Source organism: Mirounga angustirostris, unplaced genomic scaffold (assembly GCF_029215605.1).
Source record: "Mirounga angustirostris isolate CCGP_5_RB_7025 unplaced genomic scaffold, mMirAng1.0.hap1 SCAF_1, whole genome shotgun sequence".
NCBI classification, from domain to species: domain Eukaryota; kingdom Metazoa; phylum Chordata; class Mammalia; order Carnivora; family Phocidae; genus Mirounga; species Mirounga angustirostris.
The window spans coordinates 280988-294929 of record NW_026991709.1 but is presented as its reverse complement, the minus strand read 5'-3'; the positions used below and the strand labels follow the sequence as shown (position 1 = coordinate 294929).

General features: G+C 51.0%; 1 protein-coding gene across 17 annotated transcripts in view; it reads left to right on the top strand.

The window, feature by feature from the left end:
- The window catches only part of DIP2A (disco interacting protein 2 homolog A), a 108330-nt gene that overhangs the window by 70792 nt on the left and 23596 nt on the right, over positions 1 to 13942 (top strand). For 11 of the 17 annotated variants that reach the window (XM_064577580.1, XM_064577558.1, XM_064577569.1 and 8 more), the window contains 6 exons: positions 553 to 692; positions 2869 to 3005; positions 3380 to 3460; positions 4171 to 4298; positions 6744 to 6858; positions 13364 to 13565. In XM_064577580.1, the coding sequence (XP_064433650.1) occupies positions 553 to 692; positions 2869 to 3005; positions 3380 to 3460; positions 4171 to 4298; positions 6744 to 6858; positions 13364 to 13565 (803 nt within the window). Of the gene's footprint in view, positions 1 to 552; positions 693 to 2868; positions 3006 to 3379; positions 3461 to 4170; positions 4303 to 6743; positions 6859 to 13363; positions 13566 to 13942 lie in introns of those variants that run through there. The other 6 variants (XR_010407175.1, XR_010407176.1, XM_064577583.1 and 3 more) reach the window with 4 other exon arrangements.

Genomic DNA, 13942 nt, shown 5'->3' with positions numbered 1-13942 from the left:
CTTAGCAAGAAAAAGAACATCTTTGTCCTTCACAAACCATAAGGTATTCCTCATTCCTTTGCTCTGTGGTGACACCTCACTCCCACGCCTGGTGGCATCAGGCACTGTATTTCTCCTGCATTCTGCGTCAGGAGTTTGGGAAGGGCTCTGCTGGTGGTTCTGGCTTGCAGCCTCTGGTCTCTGGACTGGACGCGTTGGGGGCTGCTCCAGGCTTCCTCGGGGCCTGTCCTTCTGCTGCCCAGGGCTCCCAGCAAGTGTCCCAGCACAGCCAGGCAGAAGCTGTCAGCTTTATGACCTCTCCGGGGAGGTCACAGAATGTCACTTAGACCCTGGCCACAGGCCCACCAGATGCCCCCGGCGGGGGAGGAGTGTGCAAGGGACCCCATGCCAAGCAGCGCGCAGCGTCTTCAGGGGACCTGCCCCCACGGCCAGCCGTGTGTGGTGCAGAGCAGAGGCTTTGGTGCAGCGTCATCCTGCAGGCAGGCTGGGTACAGATCCCTCCCCCGCCATGGGCTCTGTCCCCTCGTCAGTGTGTCTGCTTTTGTCTTGCAGGCCGCCAGACCTGGGAGGACCTCCACCAAAGAAGGCTGTCCTGTCGATGAACGGTCTCAGTTTTGGTGTGATCAGAGTTGATACTGAAGAAAAGCTGTCCGTTCTTACCGTTCAGGACGTTGGTCAGGTGCTGCCGGGAGGTAAGGGACGAGCTGGAGTGTGTCCAGTCCCGCAGCTGCTTGATGTAACAGGAGTCCTGAGTGCTCTGGGCTTCATGGGAGTGCTCTGCAAGCTCACGAGCAAAAGGCTTCTGAGCAGTGGTTTCCATGTATACTGGGGTTTTAATTTATAGTGTTATTTTTTCAGTTTTTTGCCTGCCTCTGTATTAAATTTAAGGTTGTGCAAAACCAGGAGGGTCTGTTTGTTGGTGGCCCCTGAGCCGGATGTGGTTCTCTGGTGTCTGGGAGCTGGAGTGCTGACTGCATGTCAGGCATGGGCATCATGCTGCACACACACGAGGCATTGATCAGCTCCCGGCACTCCAGAGTCTGCAGATGGCCTGATCACCGGATGCCACCAGCCGGGGTAGCAGGGATGTGTTCAGTCAGGAGCATGACTCTGAAGGTTGCAAGAAATTCCCGTTGCAGCCTCCTGCCCCCGGGCCCCCTGGACCTGAGTGCCGGCCCCGTGGCAATGCCACAAGGAGAGGGTGGTGGAACGGCCTGCCTGTGGTCCTCCTGCAGAGTGTCGCGCAGGGAAATGGGGACCTGAGCCTGGCCCGGGAGGCCCAGTGACAGTTGTGAGCCGGGGAGGCTCTGCCTGCTGCTCTGTGGTTGCCCCTCACGGTGACGACCTCACAGTGGCTCGGCTTCCTCCTCGCCATGCGGGCCCTTCTGAGATTCATGGGCAGCTGTCTTGACCCACCCTATGTGCGTGTGTGTGCACAGTGCTCCCCCTGGTGCGAGTGTGCATGTGTGTGTGTGTGCACGCATGTGTGCGTGTATGCGTGTCTGCACGGTGCTCCCCCGGCTGCGTGTGTGTGTTTGTGTGCTTGCATGTGTGCATGCGTGTGCTCCCCCAGCTGCGTGTGTATGTGTGTGTGCGTGTCCTCCCCTGGGTGCTTGCATGTGTGTGCGCACAGTGCTCCCCCTGGTGTGTAGGTGCGTGTGCTCCCCTGGGTGCTTGCGTGTGTGTGTGTGTGTGTTTCCATGTGTGTGCGCACAGTGCTCCTCCAGCCGTGTGTGTGTGTGTGTGCCTGTGTGCACACATGTGTGCGTGTATGCGTGTCTGCACGGTGCTACCCCGGCTACATGTGTATGTATGTGCGTGCGTGTCCTCCCCTGGGTGCTTGCGTGTGTGTGTGTGCGCGCACAATGCTCCCCTGGATGCTTGCATGTGCACGTGTGTGTGCGTGTGTGCACAGTGCTCCCCCGCTGCGTGTGTGTGCATGTGCATGTGTGTGTGTATGTGTGTCTGCGCGTCAGCTGTCAGGACCATTGCAGAGCTGACTGATGTGTTGAGGGCTGATGGTGTCCTGTTTCCAGCAGAGACTTAATCTTTCACTGTGTTCGCCCCAAGGGCTTTGTGGCCTTTTGTCGTTTAGCTCAGGGTCTCTGCTGTGAATGCAAGCATGTGGGAGTATCTGGCTGTGACCTGCACACCAGCGTCCCCCTCCAGCATTTGTGAATGAATGGAAACAAGTCAATGAGCCCCCTTCTTTGTCCTCTTGCTAATTACCATCCTGGGAGAGGCGAACGCGTTAGAGAACACTCAAGAGTCCAAGGAAGGGCCGTGCCCGGTGACCACAGGCTTCTTAATTCCTCACTGGGTGACCGAGTTCCCTTAAATGGACCGCTGCACATTCTGGTGTGCATTTCACCCTTCCGTTGGAGGCTGGTTTTGGATGCCTGCTCTGTGGCAGGGCTGGGCGGCCTGGAACTGCAGTCACCTGACAGGCACGGCCCCCCATGCCCAGAGCGGGCAGCAGGCAGGATCGTCGGTGGGGAGCTGCTTATGACAGTGGAACAGGAGGTGGCTGGGCTCTGGATGGGCTGTGCGGGGCTACGGCATGAGACGGGTCAGGAGGGTGACCCGAGGAGGGGGCACGGAATGTGTCCACGAGAGAGCAAGTGTCCTGTCAGCCTGAGCTTATGATGTGCAGGACGCGTCGTGCTTCGGTTAAATACCGCGTGGGAAGCAGAAGGACGCACGCCCGGACAGGGCGTGTGGTATGCACGTCCGACAACTCGTTGGAAGGGCAGACTGCGTGTGTGACGTTTCGTTTCCATAACTGCGGACGTAGCGACGAGTAGATCTCTGCGAATGACCTGTTTACGCGTATTGCTTGTGTGTGACTTTGGGGTTCCCCTCTCCTAGCTGACGTATGTGTTGTGAAGGTGGAAGGCGCCCCTTACCTCTGCAAAACCGATGAAGTCGGGGAGCTATGCGTCAGCTCCACTACCACCGGCACAGCGTACTATGGGCTGCTTGGAATCACCAAGAGTGTCTTTGAGGTCTGTACCTCCCCCTGCCCTTTCTGCTGGGGTGGGTTCCGTAGCATCAGTGGAGTGCGGGGCGAGAGGCTCAGCGGCTCTCCAGCCCTGATGGGGGTCGAGGTCAGCCCGGGAAGCCAGCGCTCCGCATGCTCGAGGGGCCAGCCGCTGGGCACAGGGGGTGAGGGGGTCACAGGAGGAGCACGGACCATGCTGGGTGCGGGAGCCCGAGGAGCGTCTCATCCGCTGACAGAGACTCCGGCCTTGGGGTGGCCTGTTCCCCACCAGGGATCCTTGGGTGACAGCCCCATCCGGGGAGCTGTACCCTGGCCGGCATCTGGTTGGTTAGCTGTCCATGGGGCACAGCCTGACGTTCCCCTCTCTGCTCTGTGCAGACCGTCCCGGTCACGGCAGGAGGCATGCCCGTGTCTGACAGGCCTTTCACCAGGACGGGGCTGCTGGGCTTCATCGGGCCTGTGAGTATGTCCTGCTGCCAGGACCTGGGCCTCCAGACAGGCCCACACCTCAGTAGAGGGGACGCTGTCAGCATCCAGTGTGCATCTAGGGGCCAGGGATGCTCTCTAGGTCCCACAGTCCACAGGACAGCACCCACAACAGAGTACTGTCAGCCCAGAATGTCCTGGCCGCTGACTTTGGGAGCCCTGCCCGAGGGCACTGGCGGTCAGAGTCCTATACAACCTCACCTTTCCTGTGCCACCCCCCGCCACCAGGATGCAGGACCCTGTGCCCCCCCGCTGCCCCCCCATGTCCCCTTGTCTCCTCCCCAGCCCACCAGGATGCAGGACCCTTTGCCCCCCACCCCCCCATGTCCCCTTGTCTCCACCCCAGCCCACCAGGATACAGGGCCCTGTGCCCCCCCCACCCCCCCATGTCCCCTTGTCTCCTCCCCAGCCCACCAGGATGCAGGACCCTGTGCCCCCCCACTGCCCCCCCATGTCTCCTTGTCTCCTCCCCAGCCCACCAGGATGCAGGACCCTGTGCCCCCCTCGCTGCCCCCCCATGTCCCCTTGTCTCCTCCCCAGCCCACCAGGATACAGGACCCTGTGCCCCCCCAACCCCCCGTGTCACCACATGGCAGGACGCTTGGTTTCCACGTGCCATCAGCTGCCTGATCCACAGGGCCTGCCTGCGTGTCCCAAGTCCTGACCTGTGTCCTTGCTTCCAGGATAACTTGGTCTTTGTCGTGGGCAAGCTGGATGGGCTGATGGTGGTTGGAGTTCGTAGACACAGTGCGGATGACATCGTGGCCACAGCGCTGGCCGTGGAGCCCATGAAGTTTGTCTACAGAGGCAGGTGATGCGCTGCGGCCCTGTACTATGGCTCTAGACCCCTTCTCTCCTTGAAGTTTGAGAATCTGTCTGCAGTAGAAGCAAAGCCCAGTGATTGGAATACACAAAACCTAAAAATTCCTGTTCATCAGAAAATCTTCACAAAGAAAAGGACGATCTTTGCAGCCAGGAGCCCATTAGTGTCCTCACTGCCCACAAGGCTCATGTGGTTCTTTAAGAGGACGAGGTCCAAGGAGTACCTGCTTTAGGACCCTGGAACCTCAGACATGCAGATTGAAACAGTCAAGGACCAGTTTCTCTGAATCACCAAAGGTCAATTCTCTTTTCTACTGAGTTTAGCGAGACACACGGAGGGCCCTACCTCGCCCCTGGGATGAGCAACTATTCAACTTTTCTGAATGTGTTAGGCAAGCACTTTCTGACCCTGGGCAACTGGGGGTGAAGAGGGAAGCTGTGTCTGGCTCTCTTCAGCTCCTGAGCTCTTTGTCCTGAAGGAAGCATCCCCTTCTCCTAGCTGGCCCACCCAGCTGGCTGTGTTTTTTAATTTTCTTCTTCTCAGGGGGGTGCTTAATTACTCAAACTAGGGTACCTGTGAGCCTGGCCAGACCCTGCCTTCGAATATTCCTTAAAGAAATCGTTAGGGAGTTCTGTCAAAGAGTGTGTGCTGCTGGCCCTTCTCGTAGTCGGGATGACAGGGGTATGGGATGCCTACCAAGGAGAAGCCAGCAAGGCAGGCCTGTGTGGGTGCCTGAGCGGGGGCTGCCGGGACCTCGTGACCTGCCCTCACAGCAGAAACAGGACACTGTTGGTGTGGGTGTCCGTGGGGATAATGTCAGGGTGGCCAACACCTGCTTCTGGGGTAGATTAGGGAGGCCCCCAGGACCTGACAGTACCTGGAGGTGCAGGCCCTTCCTGAGCAGGCAGCTGACAAGGTGATGCCATCGTGAGTGATTAGTGGGGGTGCCAGTGATTGATTGCATCAGCCATTGGCCGGGGTACCTGCCTGTCCCCACCACCACACCCACCTTGAAATAGAGCCACAGGGGCGACTGGGTGGCTCAGTCAGTTAAGTGTCTGACTCTTGATTTCAGAGTCCAGCTCAGGTCATGAACTCAGGGTCGTGAGATTGATCCCTGCATTGGGCTCTGCACTGGGCACGGAGCCTACTTAAGACTCTTTCTCTCCCTCTGCCCTCTGCCCCTTCCCTGCTTGTGCTCGCTCACTCGCTCTCAAAAAATAAAATAAAATAAAATAGAACTAGAGCCACGGCCGATAAAGTGTGTATGCTAGAGGAAGCCAAACATCTCAGGAATATTATAATGCACACAAAATGAGTCCTTTGTTCTTAGACACAAACACAATAGATGGAATAAATAGCAGGATAGACCAGCTAGAGAAGGAAGTGATAAACTGGAAAGTCAGATTAAGGAAGTACTCCAGAGGTTAAAAAAAAAAAAGTTTAAAAAACCAAGAAAGGGTTGGCATCGAAATAGCAGACCCGGGGGGGAGGGCACATGCATGGAGGGGAGGGCAGCGTCTGGGCAGCAGGAGGCTGGGTTTGCGGGACTCAAGAAGGGTCTGGCATCGGGATCAAGCAGAAGGCATGAGACTCCCCAGTGCTGGGGCCAGCTCCAGAAGGTGGCAGTGCAAGGATGTTTTTAAGTTATTAAAAGGAATTTTTAACTTGGATTTTATGTTCATCCCAATTGTCACCTAGTTGTGCAGTTGTAATAAAAATATTCTTGGGATACTGAGAGAGACCCATTCAAGATGCATGAAAGCAAGGGAAATTTAGTACTGGGTAAAGTGTGTGTGTGCGCGCATGTGCACGCCAGCCCGAGGGGAGAACGAGAGAAAGCAAGCACGTCCATGAGGGCCCAGAACTGGGGCGGTGGGTGTGTGACGTGCTGGGCTCCATGGGGGGACCAGCTTCTTGTCCCATAAGGAGGAAGAGAACCACCTCCAAGTGTAAGAGGCAACAGGCAGTAAATACAGAGAAACGGAGAGCGCTGAAATCCCTAAAGTGAGGCGGGAGAAACGAGTCCACTGACACCACAGTAAACACAAGGACATGAACACATTAGTGAAAGAGATTTAATCAGTAAGATTAAACAATACACCTGATAGTATTTCTAGACAAAGATTTTTGCACAAAGAAATGTAGCACGTGCATTAACATTATAATCAAGAAAAATTTTCTTTTAAGATCTGTGCCTGGTTGTTTTGCTTTGCACCGAGTCCTCTTTGTTTTATCGAATTGGAACTTATTTCAGCCGTACTGTAGGAGACTAGGGACTGTCACTTCTCCAGGTCTCAACAAGCAGCCTGTGGTTAGATTGTCTTTTCAACACGAGCACGTCTGCACCCTCCGTTTCAAGGGAGAGGAAGCATCTGCGTCCTGTTTGGTGTCCTTTGCAGGGTGGTCATTTTTGTCCTCGTCTTCCCCCAGGATTGCTGTGTTCTCCGTGACGGTGCTGCACGATGACAGGATCGTCCTTGTGGCTGAGCAGCGGCCAGATGCCTCTGAGGAGGACAGCTTCCAGTGGATGAGCCGCGTGCTGCAGGTGGGCCCGGCGGCTGGCCCCTGTCTCTGCGAGTGTGGTTCCGACGAGTCCGGGTGCTCGGGGGTCGCGTTCCCTTCCTTCAGAGCCCGGCCTGCCTGCCCCTGTCTCTAGCTCAGTGCCGAGCAGCCCAGATGTCCAGTCGCCCCACACAGGATCACAGGCTTGGTTACTGAGAGTTGCAGCCTTCCTCCACCCTGTGCTGCCTGCACACAGTAGGCGCTTAAGAAATTGGGCTTCGTAAAGATAAGGGAACAGCATTTTGAAACTAATTCCGTACGAGGGTTAGTGTGTCCTAAAACAGCAGTCCCGTGACTCTCCTGTCAATTAGGATGGTATCCATTGAGACTGTTACTTAGATTCGGACCAGGCCATGGCCACAAGGGCACCAGGGGGACTGAGAGCTTGTTATGACAATGTCAGAGCTAGAGCGAAGTGGAAAGCATGGTGCAGAAAGTTCTAGTACCCATCTCTAGGTTCTGCAGTGGCTGACACGTCCTCCCACTTGCTCGTCACACCTCTGTCCCTCGGCCCACTGCTCAGGGCACGCTGTGGGGTGCCACCTTCCCCTGCACCGCATGGTGGCCCTCATTTCTTTAAATACTGAACTGGAGTCCAGCATACTATTTCGGGGGGAAGGAAGTAAAATTTACAAACAGTGTGCTGTCCAGTAGGGGATTTTCCGTTGGCTTGATGGGATGCAATTTCTATGTAGAATGAGCCCATCTGTAAGTGTGCAGGCGCTGAGTTTTGACGACAGTGTGCACCCAAGTAACCAGTGCACCGTGGTAATGAAGACAGAGCATCTCCGCCATGCCGTGGTTCTCCCGTGTCCCCCACCGCTGTTGCACTGCCCAGCCCGAGAGCCACTGGTCAGCTGCGTGTCCGCACGCCTGAGTGGCACGGCGTGTCTCCCTTTCTACCACTTTACTCTCGGTAAAGGGAATCACACAGTGTTTGCCGTTCTGTCTGGCGTCCTTCCCTCAGCATGGTTTTGAGATTCCTCGTGTCATTGTGTGGTTGGGTGGCGCATTCCTCTTGATGGCCGAGTTGGGTTTCTTATCTATTCACATCCTGATGGACGTTTGGGTTGCCAGTTTCTGACTGTTATGAATAAAGCTGCTGTGGGCAATGGTGCAAGTCTTTGGGTGAATTTCCTCTGGTACCCTGCCATCTCCAGGCCAGTTGTGTGGACTGGCATGAAGCTGGTAGAAACAGGCATAGAGCGGTCCATGCGTCAGGGAGACCAGGCGGCCCTGAGCTTCAGAGTAGTGTTTTCCCACTAGTATCTCAGCATTTATTTTTAATAAAATTTGTGATGTCTTATTATGGAATATTTCTAACACAACAAACAAGAAGAACAGTGTAATTGATGTGGGGAACAGAGGCAGAAGGAAATGAAGATAAAAGTAAATGTCCTTATAACCTGCAGCCCCTTGACGAATACTCGAGGCGGGCAGAGTGTAACATTCCTCCAGGAAGCTCCTGTCTTAATGTTGATGCCTTGTTAACAGGGAAAAACAACCCTAGCTTGACAAGAGCCAGGCCTCTGGTATCCTGTGAGTCTTCTTCAGCAGGTCCAAGTCCTTTTGGACACCTCCCTTTTCCTTCCCTCCCCCAACTCCCAAGCATATGATCAGCCACCCCTCACAACCCCGGTGCAGCAGCTCCTTCTGCCCACGGGTCCTGTCCCCCCGGTCCCGTCCCCAGGCTTTAATAAAACCACCTTTTTGCACCAAAGACGTCTCAAGAATTCCTTCTTGGTCGTCGGCTCTGGACCCCACCAACCTCACCAACATTCGAAAACTACATCATAATAACCCCATGTTCCCATCACCCTGTTCAACAGTTATCAACCCAGGTCCTGACTGTGTCCCTGCCTGGCCCTCCCCTTTCTCCCTTAGGAGTGTTTTGAAGTAAATGCCAGACATCACATTTTATCTGTGAAGATTTTATTATTTCTTTAAACAAGGAATACCATTATCACATCTCTAAGAATTAACAATAATGTTCTTACGTTTTAAAAATTGAGATATAATTGGGGCACCTGGGTGGCTCAGTCAGTTAAGCACCTGCCTTCAGCTCAGGTCATGATCCCAGAGTCCTGTGATTGAGTCCCACATCAGGCTCCTTGCTCAGGGGGGAGCCTGCTTCTCCCTCTACCCCTCCCCCCTGCTCATGATCTCTCTCTCTCTCTGTCTCTTGGATAAATAAATAAAATATTTTTAAAAATTGAGATATAGGGGTGCCTGGGTGGCTCAGTCGTTAAGCATCTGCCTTCAGGGGGCGCCTGGGTGGCTCAGTCCTTCAGCATCTGCCTTCAGCTCAGGTCATGATCCAGGGTCCTGGGATCGAGCCCCTCATCGGGCTCCCTGCTCAGCGGGAAGCCTGCTTCTCCCTCTCCCACTCCCCCCTGCTTGTGTTCCCTCTCTCGCTGTCTCTCTCTGTGTCAAATAAATAAATAAAATCTTAAAAAAAATTCTAAAAAATTTAAAAATTGAGATGTAATTGACATATAATACTAATTTCAGGTGTACAACATAATGATTTGATATTTATATCTACTGTGAAGTGATCACAGTAAGTCTAGTAGACATTCATCATCATACCTAATTACAACTCTTTTTCTTGTGATTGAGAACCTTTAAGGTCTATCCTCTCAGCAGCTTTCAGAGGGGTACAGGACAGCTTTTTACCTCTGGTCACCGTGCTGCACACTACATCCCCAGACTCTGTTTTGTAACTGGAGGTTCGTGTCTTCTGACACTTTCTCCCACTCTGTCCCCCCACCCCCACCTCTGTCAGCCACCAGTCTGTTCTCTGTATCTGTCAGCTCAGTTTCAAGATTTCACGTGTAAGTGAGATCACGCGGGACGTGTTTTTCTCAGACTGACTTATTTTGCTTACACCCTCGAGGTCCATCCACGTTGTGAATGGCATTTGTGAATGGCAAGATCTCGTTCTTCTTTACAGCTGAGTAGCATTCCATTGTGTCCACACCGCGTGTTCTTTATCCGTTCATCAGTCCGTGGACACATGGGCTGCTTCCATATCTTGGCTATTGTAAATAATGCTGCATTAAACATAAGGGTGCATTTATCTTTTTGAATTAGTGTTTTTGGTGTTTTTTTTTGGGGTAAATACCTAGTAGCACAATTGCTGGATCGTAGGGTAGTTCTATTTTTAATTTTTTGAGGAGCCTCCATACTGTTTTCCAGAGTGGCTGCACCAGTTTGCATTCCCACCAACAGTGTGGGAGGGTTCCTTTTCCTTCATATCTTGCCAACACCTGTTGTTTCTTGTGTTGTTGATTTTAGCCATTCTGACAGGTATGAGGTGATACCTCATTTTTTAAAATTTACATTTTCCTGATGATTAATGATGTTGAGCACCTTTTCATGTACCTGTTGAGTATATGTATGTCTTCTTTGGAAAAATGCCTATTTGGATCCTCTGACCATTTTTAAATTGGATTGTTTGTTTTTGCCATTGAGTTGTGTGAGTTCTTTATATATTTGGGATATTAACCCCTTATCAGATATATGATTTGCAAATATTTTCTCTCACTCAGTAGGTTGCCTTTTCATTTTGGTAATGATTTCCTCTGCTGTGCAGAAGCTTTTTTGTTTTATGTTTGCTTTCATTGCTTTTGCTTTTGGTGTCAGAGCCATAAAATCATCAAAAAGACTTGTGTCAGGGAGCTTACCACCACCTATGTTTTCTTCTAGGAGTTTCATGGTTTCAGGTCTTATCTTCAAGTCTTTAACCAATTTTGATTTTATTTTTGTGGATGGTGTGAGAAAGTGGTCCAGTTTCATTCTTTTGCATGTAGCTGTCCAGTTTTCCCAGAACCGTTTATTGAAGACAGTCCTTTCCCCATGGTATATTCTTGTCTCCTTTGTCACAAAGTAATCGACCGTATGTGCTTGGGTTTATTTCTGGGCTCTCTATTGTATTCCATTGATCTGTATGTCTATTTTTATGCTAATACCATACCATTTTGGTTACTAAAACTTTGTAATATAATTCAAAATCATGAAGTGTGATGCCTCCAGCTTTGTTCCTCAAGTTTGCTTTGGCTACTCAGGGTCTTTTTTTGGTTCCCTACAAATTTTAGGATGATTTGTTTTAGTTCTGTGAAAAATGCCATTGGAATCAGGGATTATACTGAATCTGTAGATTACCTTGGGTAGAATGGACATTTTAAAAATACTAATTCTTCCAATCCACGAGCATGGAATGTCTATTTCTTTGTGTCTTCAATTTCTTTCATCACTGTCATAGTTTTTAGTGTATAGGTTTCTTACCTCCTTGGTTAAATTTATTTTATTTTATTATTTTTGGTGCAACTGTAAATGGAATGGTTTTCTCAATTTCTCCTTCTGATGGCTCATTCATTAGACTAGTGTACAGAGACACAACAGATGTTTCCTGTGATTTTACTGGATGTATTTATCAGTTCTAACAGTTTCTGGTGGAGTCTTAAGGGTTTTCTATATATAAGATCATGTCATCTGTAAATAGTGATGGTTTTACTTCTTCCTTTCCAATTTAGATGTCTTTTATTTCATTTTCTTGCCTTATTGCTGTGGCTGGGACTTCTAGTTCCATGTACTTATTCCTGATCTTAGGGGAGAAAGTTCTCAGCCTTTTACCATTGAGAATGGTGTTGGCTGAGGGTTTGTCAAATATGATCTTTCTTACATTGAGGTATGTTCTCTCTATACCTGCTGTGTTCAGAGTTTTTATCCTAACAGTAATTTCTTGTTGTAATTCAATATCTAGTCACTGTTCAGACTCTCTGATTATCTAATGTTTAGTTTGTTTGATTCAGGATCAAAATGAAGTAAAAAAAAATTGTGCTTCGTGAGGACAAGGTCTTTAAGTCTTTCTTAATCTACAGATTCTTCCTCTGTCATAGTTTTCTTGTGGTTAGTTTGTGGACAAAAACAAGTTGTTTGTCCAGTATGTTTCTTCAGCCTAGGCTCTGAAGATTGTGTCTCAGATCTATCATTCAATACAGGTGTCTGTCGCCTGTGGTCATCCTGTACATTGTGGTTGGATCAGACTCGGGTTCAGTTTCTGGCAAAAATTCCTCCTGGAAGGTGGCATATGATTCTGGCTGCCTCTGTTCACCACTCCTGGGGTCACTGATCTGTTAGGACTTCACAGCAGAGCTACCCTGATTATGAAGGCTCACCAGAGCAGCCTTGAAAGTTTCTCCTCTGGAGAGCGCATGCCCTCCTCAGTCACCCAGGGGCCTGGAGGCAGGCTGTGTAAGAAAACAAGATCAAGGATTGATTTCAGAGTAGTAAGGTGGTTTCTTAGAATCCTCTTCAAGCGACCATGAGTTTTGTTTATTTGTTTCATTAAGAACTAGTGGATGTAAACATACTGGATGTGATTCAGTCTATTACAGTTTTTTTTATTTTTCAGTGGTTAGTGGGAGCCCCTTCAGGTTGGCTCTTGAGTCCTTCTGATGTACTCCTGGAATTCTTTGAGGCCATAGTAGAGATGAGGAAGCTCAGATACTTGGGGGAAGGCAGTGTGTTTTGCATCCTAGACCTGTCATGGCCAGGACCCTAGGGACCTTGCTACTTCCTAGGGGAAATGGAATTGGGGGACCACCATCTGGGCACTTGATGTTGCTGGCTTCTTCACTGTTTCTGGGCTTTCTTCACTGGACAGAGTAGGAAATGATGTCTCTTTGTAAGAGTACCTACATCATGAGTTTATGCTGCTGGTTCCAGCTCAAATTCAAGACCACAGAATTTTAAACTCACTGATTCCTTGCTCCCACACTGAAAAATTGCAGACATCAACAACTCATCAGAGAATCACTCATCTGCCTCAGGCCATGCTATACAGTGTAGTCTCAAAACAGCGGTCTCCACACTCCCTCTAAAACGTGAGATTTCTGAGAGCAGCTTAACATTTTTTTGCAGTTCTTTTTGCCCATAGGGCATATCTCATTAGGGGTGGACTAATCAAATTACCGTGTTTAAAGTCACTTTAAATAGATTCTCTCTCTGGGGCTTGGCCACCAACCTAACTCCAGTTCAGCTGAGTTCATTTCTTTTATTTCGCTTTCAGTTGTTAGGGAATGCTTTTTAAAACTTCAAGGTTTTTGGATGTAAAGTATATTCATGGCTCCAAAGTCAAATCTGAACACAAGAGAAATTCAGAGAAGTCCAGTTTCCGCCCCCCACAGCTGCACTGGCTTACCTAACTTTTCTTTCTTTAATATACGCAGTTCCAGATTTATGTATATGTGCACACACACAGTACGTGTGTGTGTTAAATGATAGACACGTTTGCACGTCCTTCCATGTGTTCTTGTTGAACAGAATGTCTCCACGATCTTTAGAGCTGCGTGTTCTCACCTGGTGCAGCTCCCAGCCTCCCAGCCCCTCGGCAGCTGTGAGCGGGTCAGCCTGTGCTTGCCTGCAGCTGGGTAACACGGCGGGTCTCAAACGCGTCCCTCCGATCTCGCGTTACTCTCTTCCAGGCCATCGACAGCATCCACCAGGTGGGCGTGTACTGTCTGGCCCTGGTTCCTGCCAACACCTTGCCCAAGGCTCCTCTCGGAGGGATTCACATTTCTGAAACCAAGCAGCGTTTCCTGGAGGGGATGCTGCACCCATGTAATGTACTAATGTGCCCTCACACCTGTGTCACCAACCTTCCCAAACCTCGCCAGAAACAACCAGGTTAGTCCTGTGTGGCAGTAGCTGTCTGTTCAGTCTCAATATTGGTGGCAGCCACACTCGTGGTTCAGTGGTGCAGCCGCGTGGGGCCTGCGTCTCTGGGGCTGGAGTTAGGAGCCAGACCTACATCAGGGCAGTCACCACCTCCTGCCTGCCTGGAGCCAAGCCACAGATGAGAAAACTTTACCATGTCACCTGTGTGGTGGCCCTCAGCTGCCTGTTGGGACCCATCTCAGTCGCTAAGTGCAGGCGTGGCATCTGAGGCTTGGAGGGCGAGGGGGTGGCGCCCTGGGAGTAGAGGTGGAGCTCAGGGATGGAGAGAGACAGCGCGGTGCTGGGGCCAGCCCAAGGGCCTCCACGAATGCTCTCCCTTCCCTGAT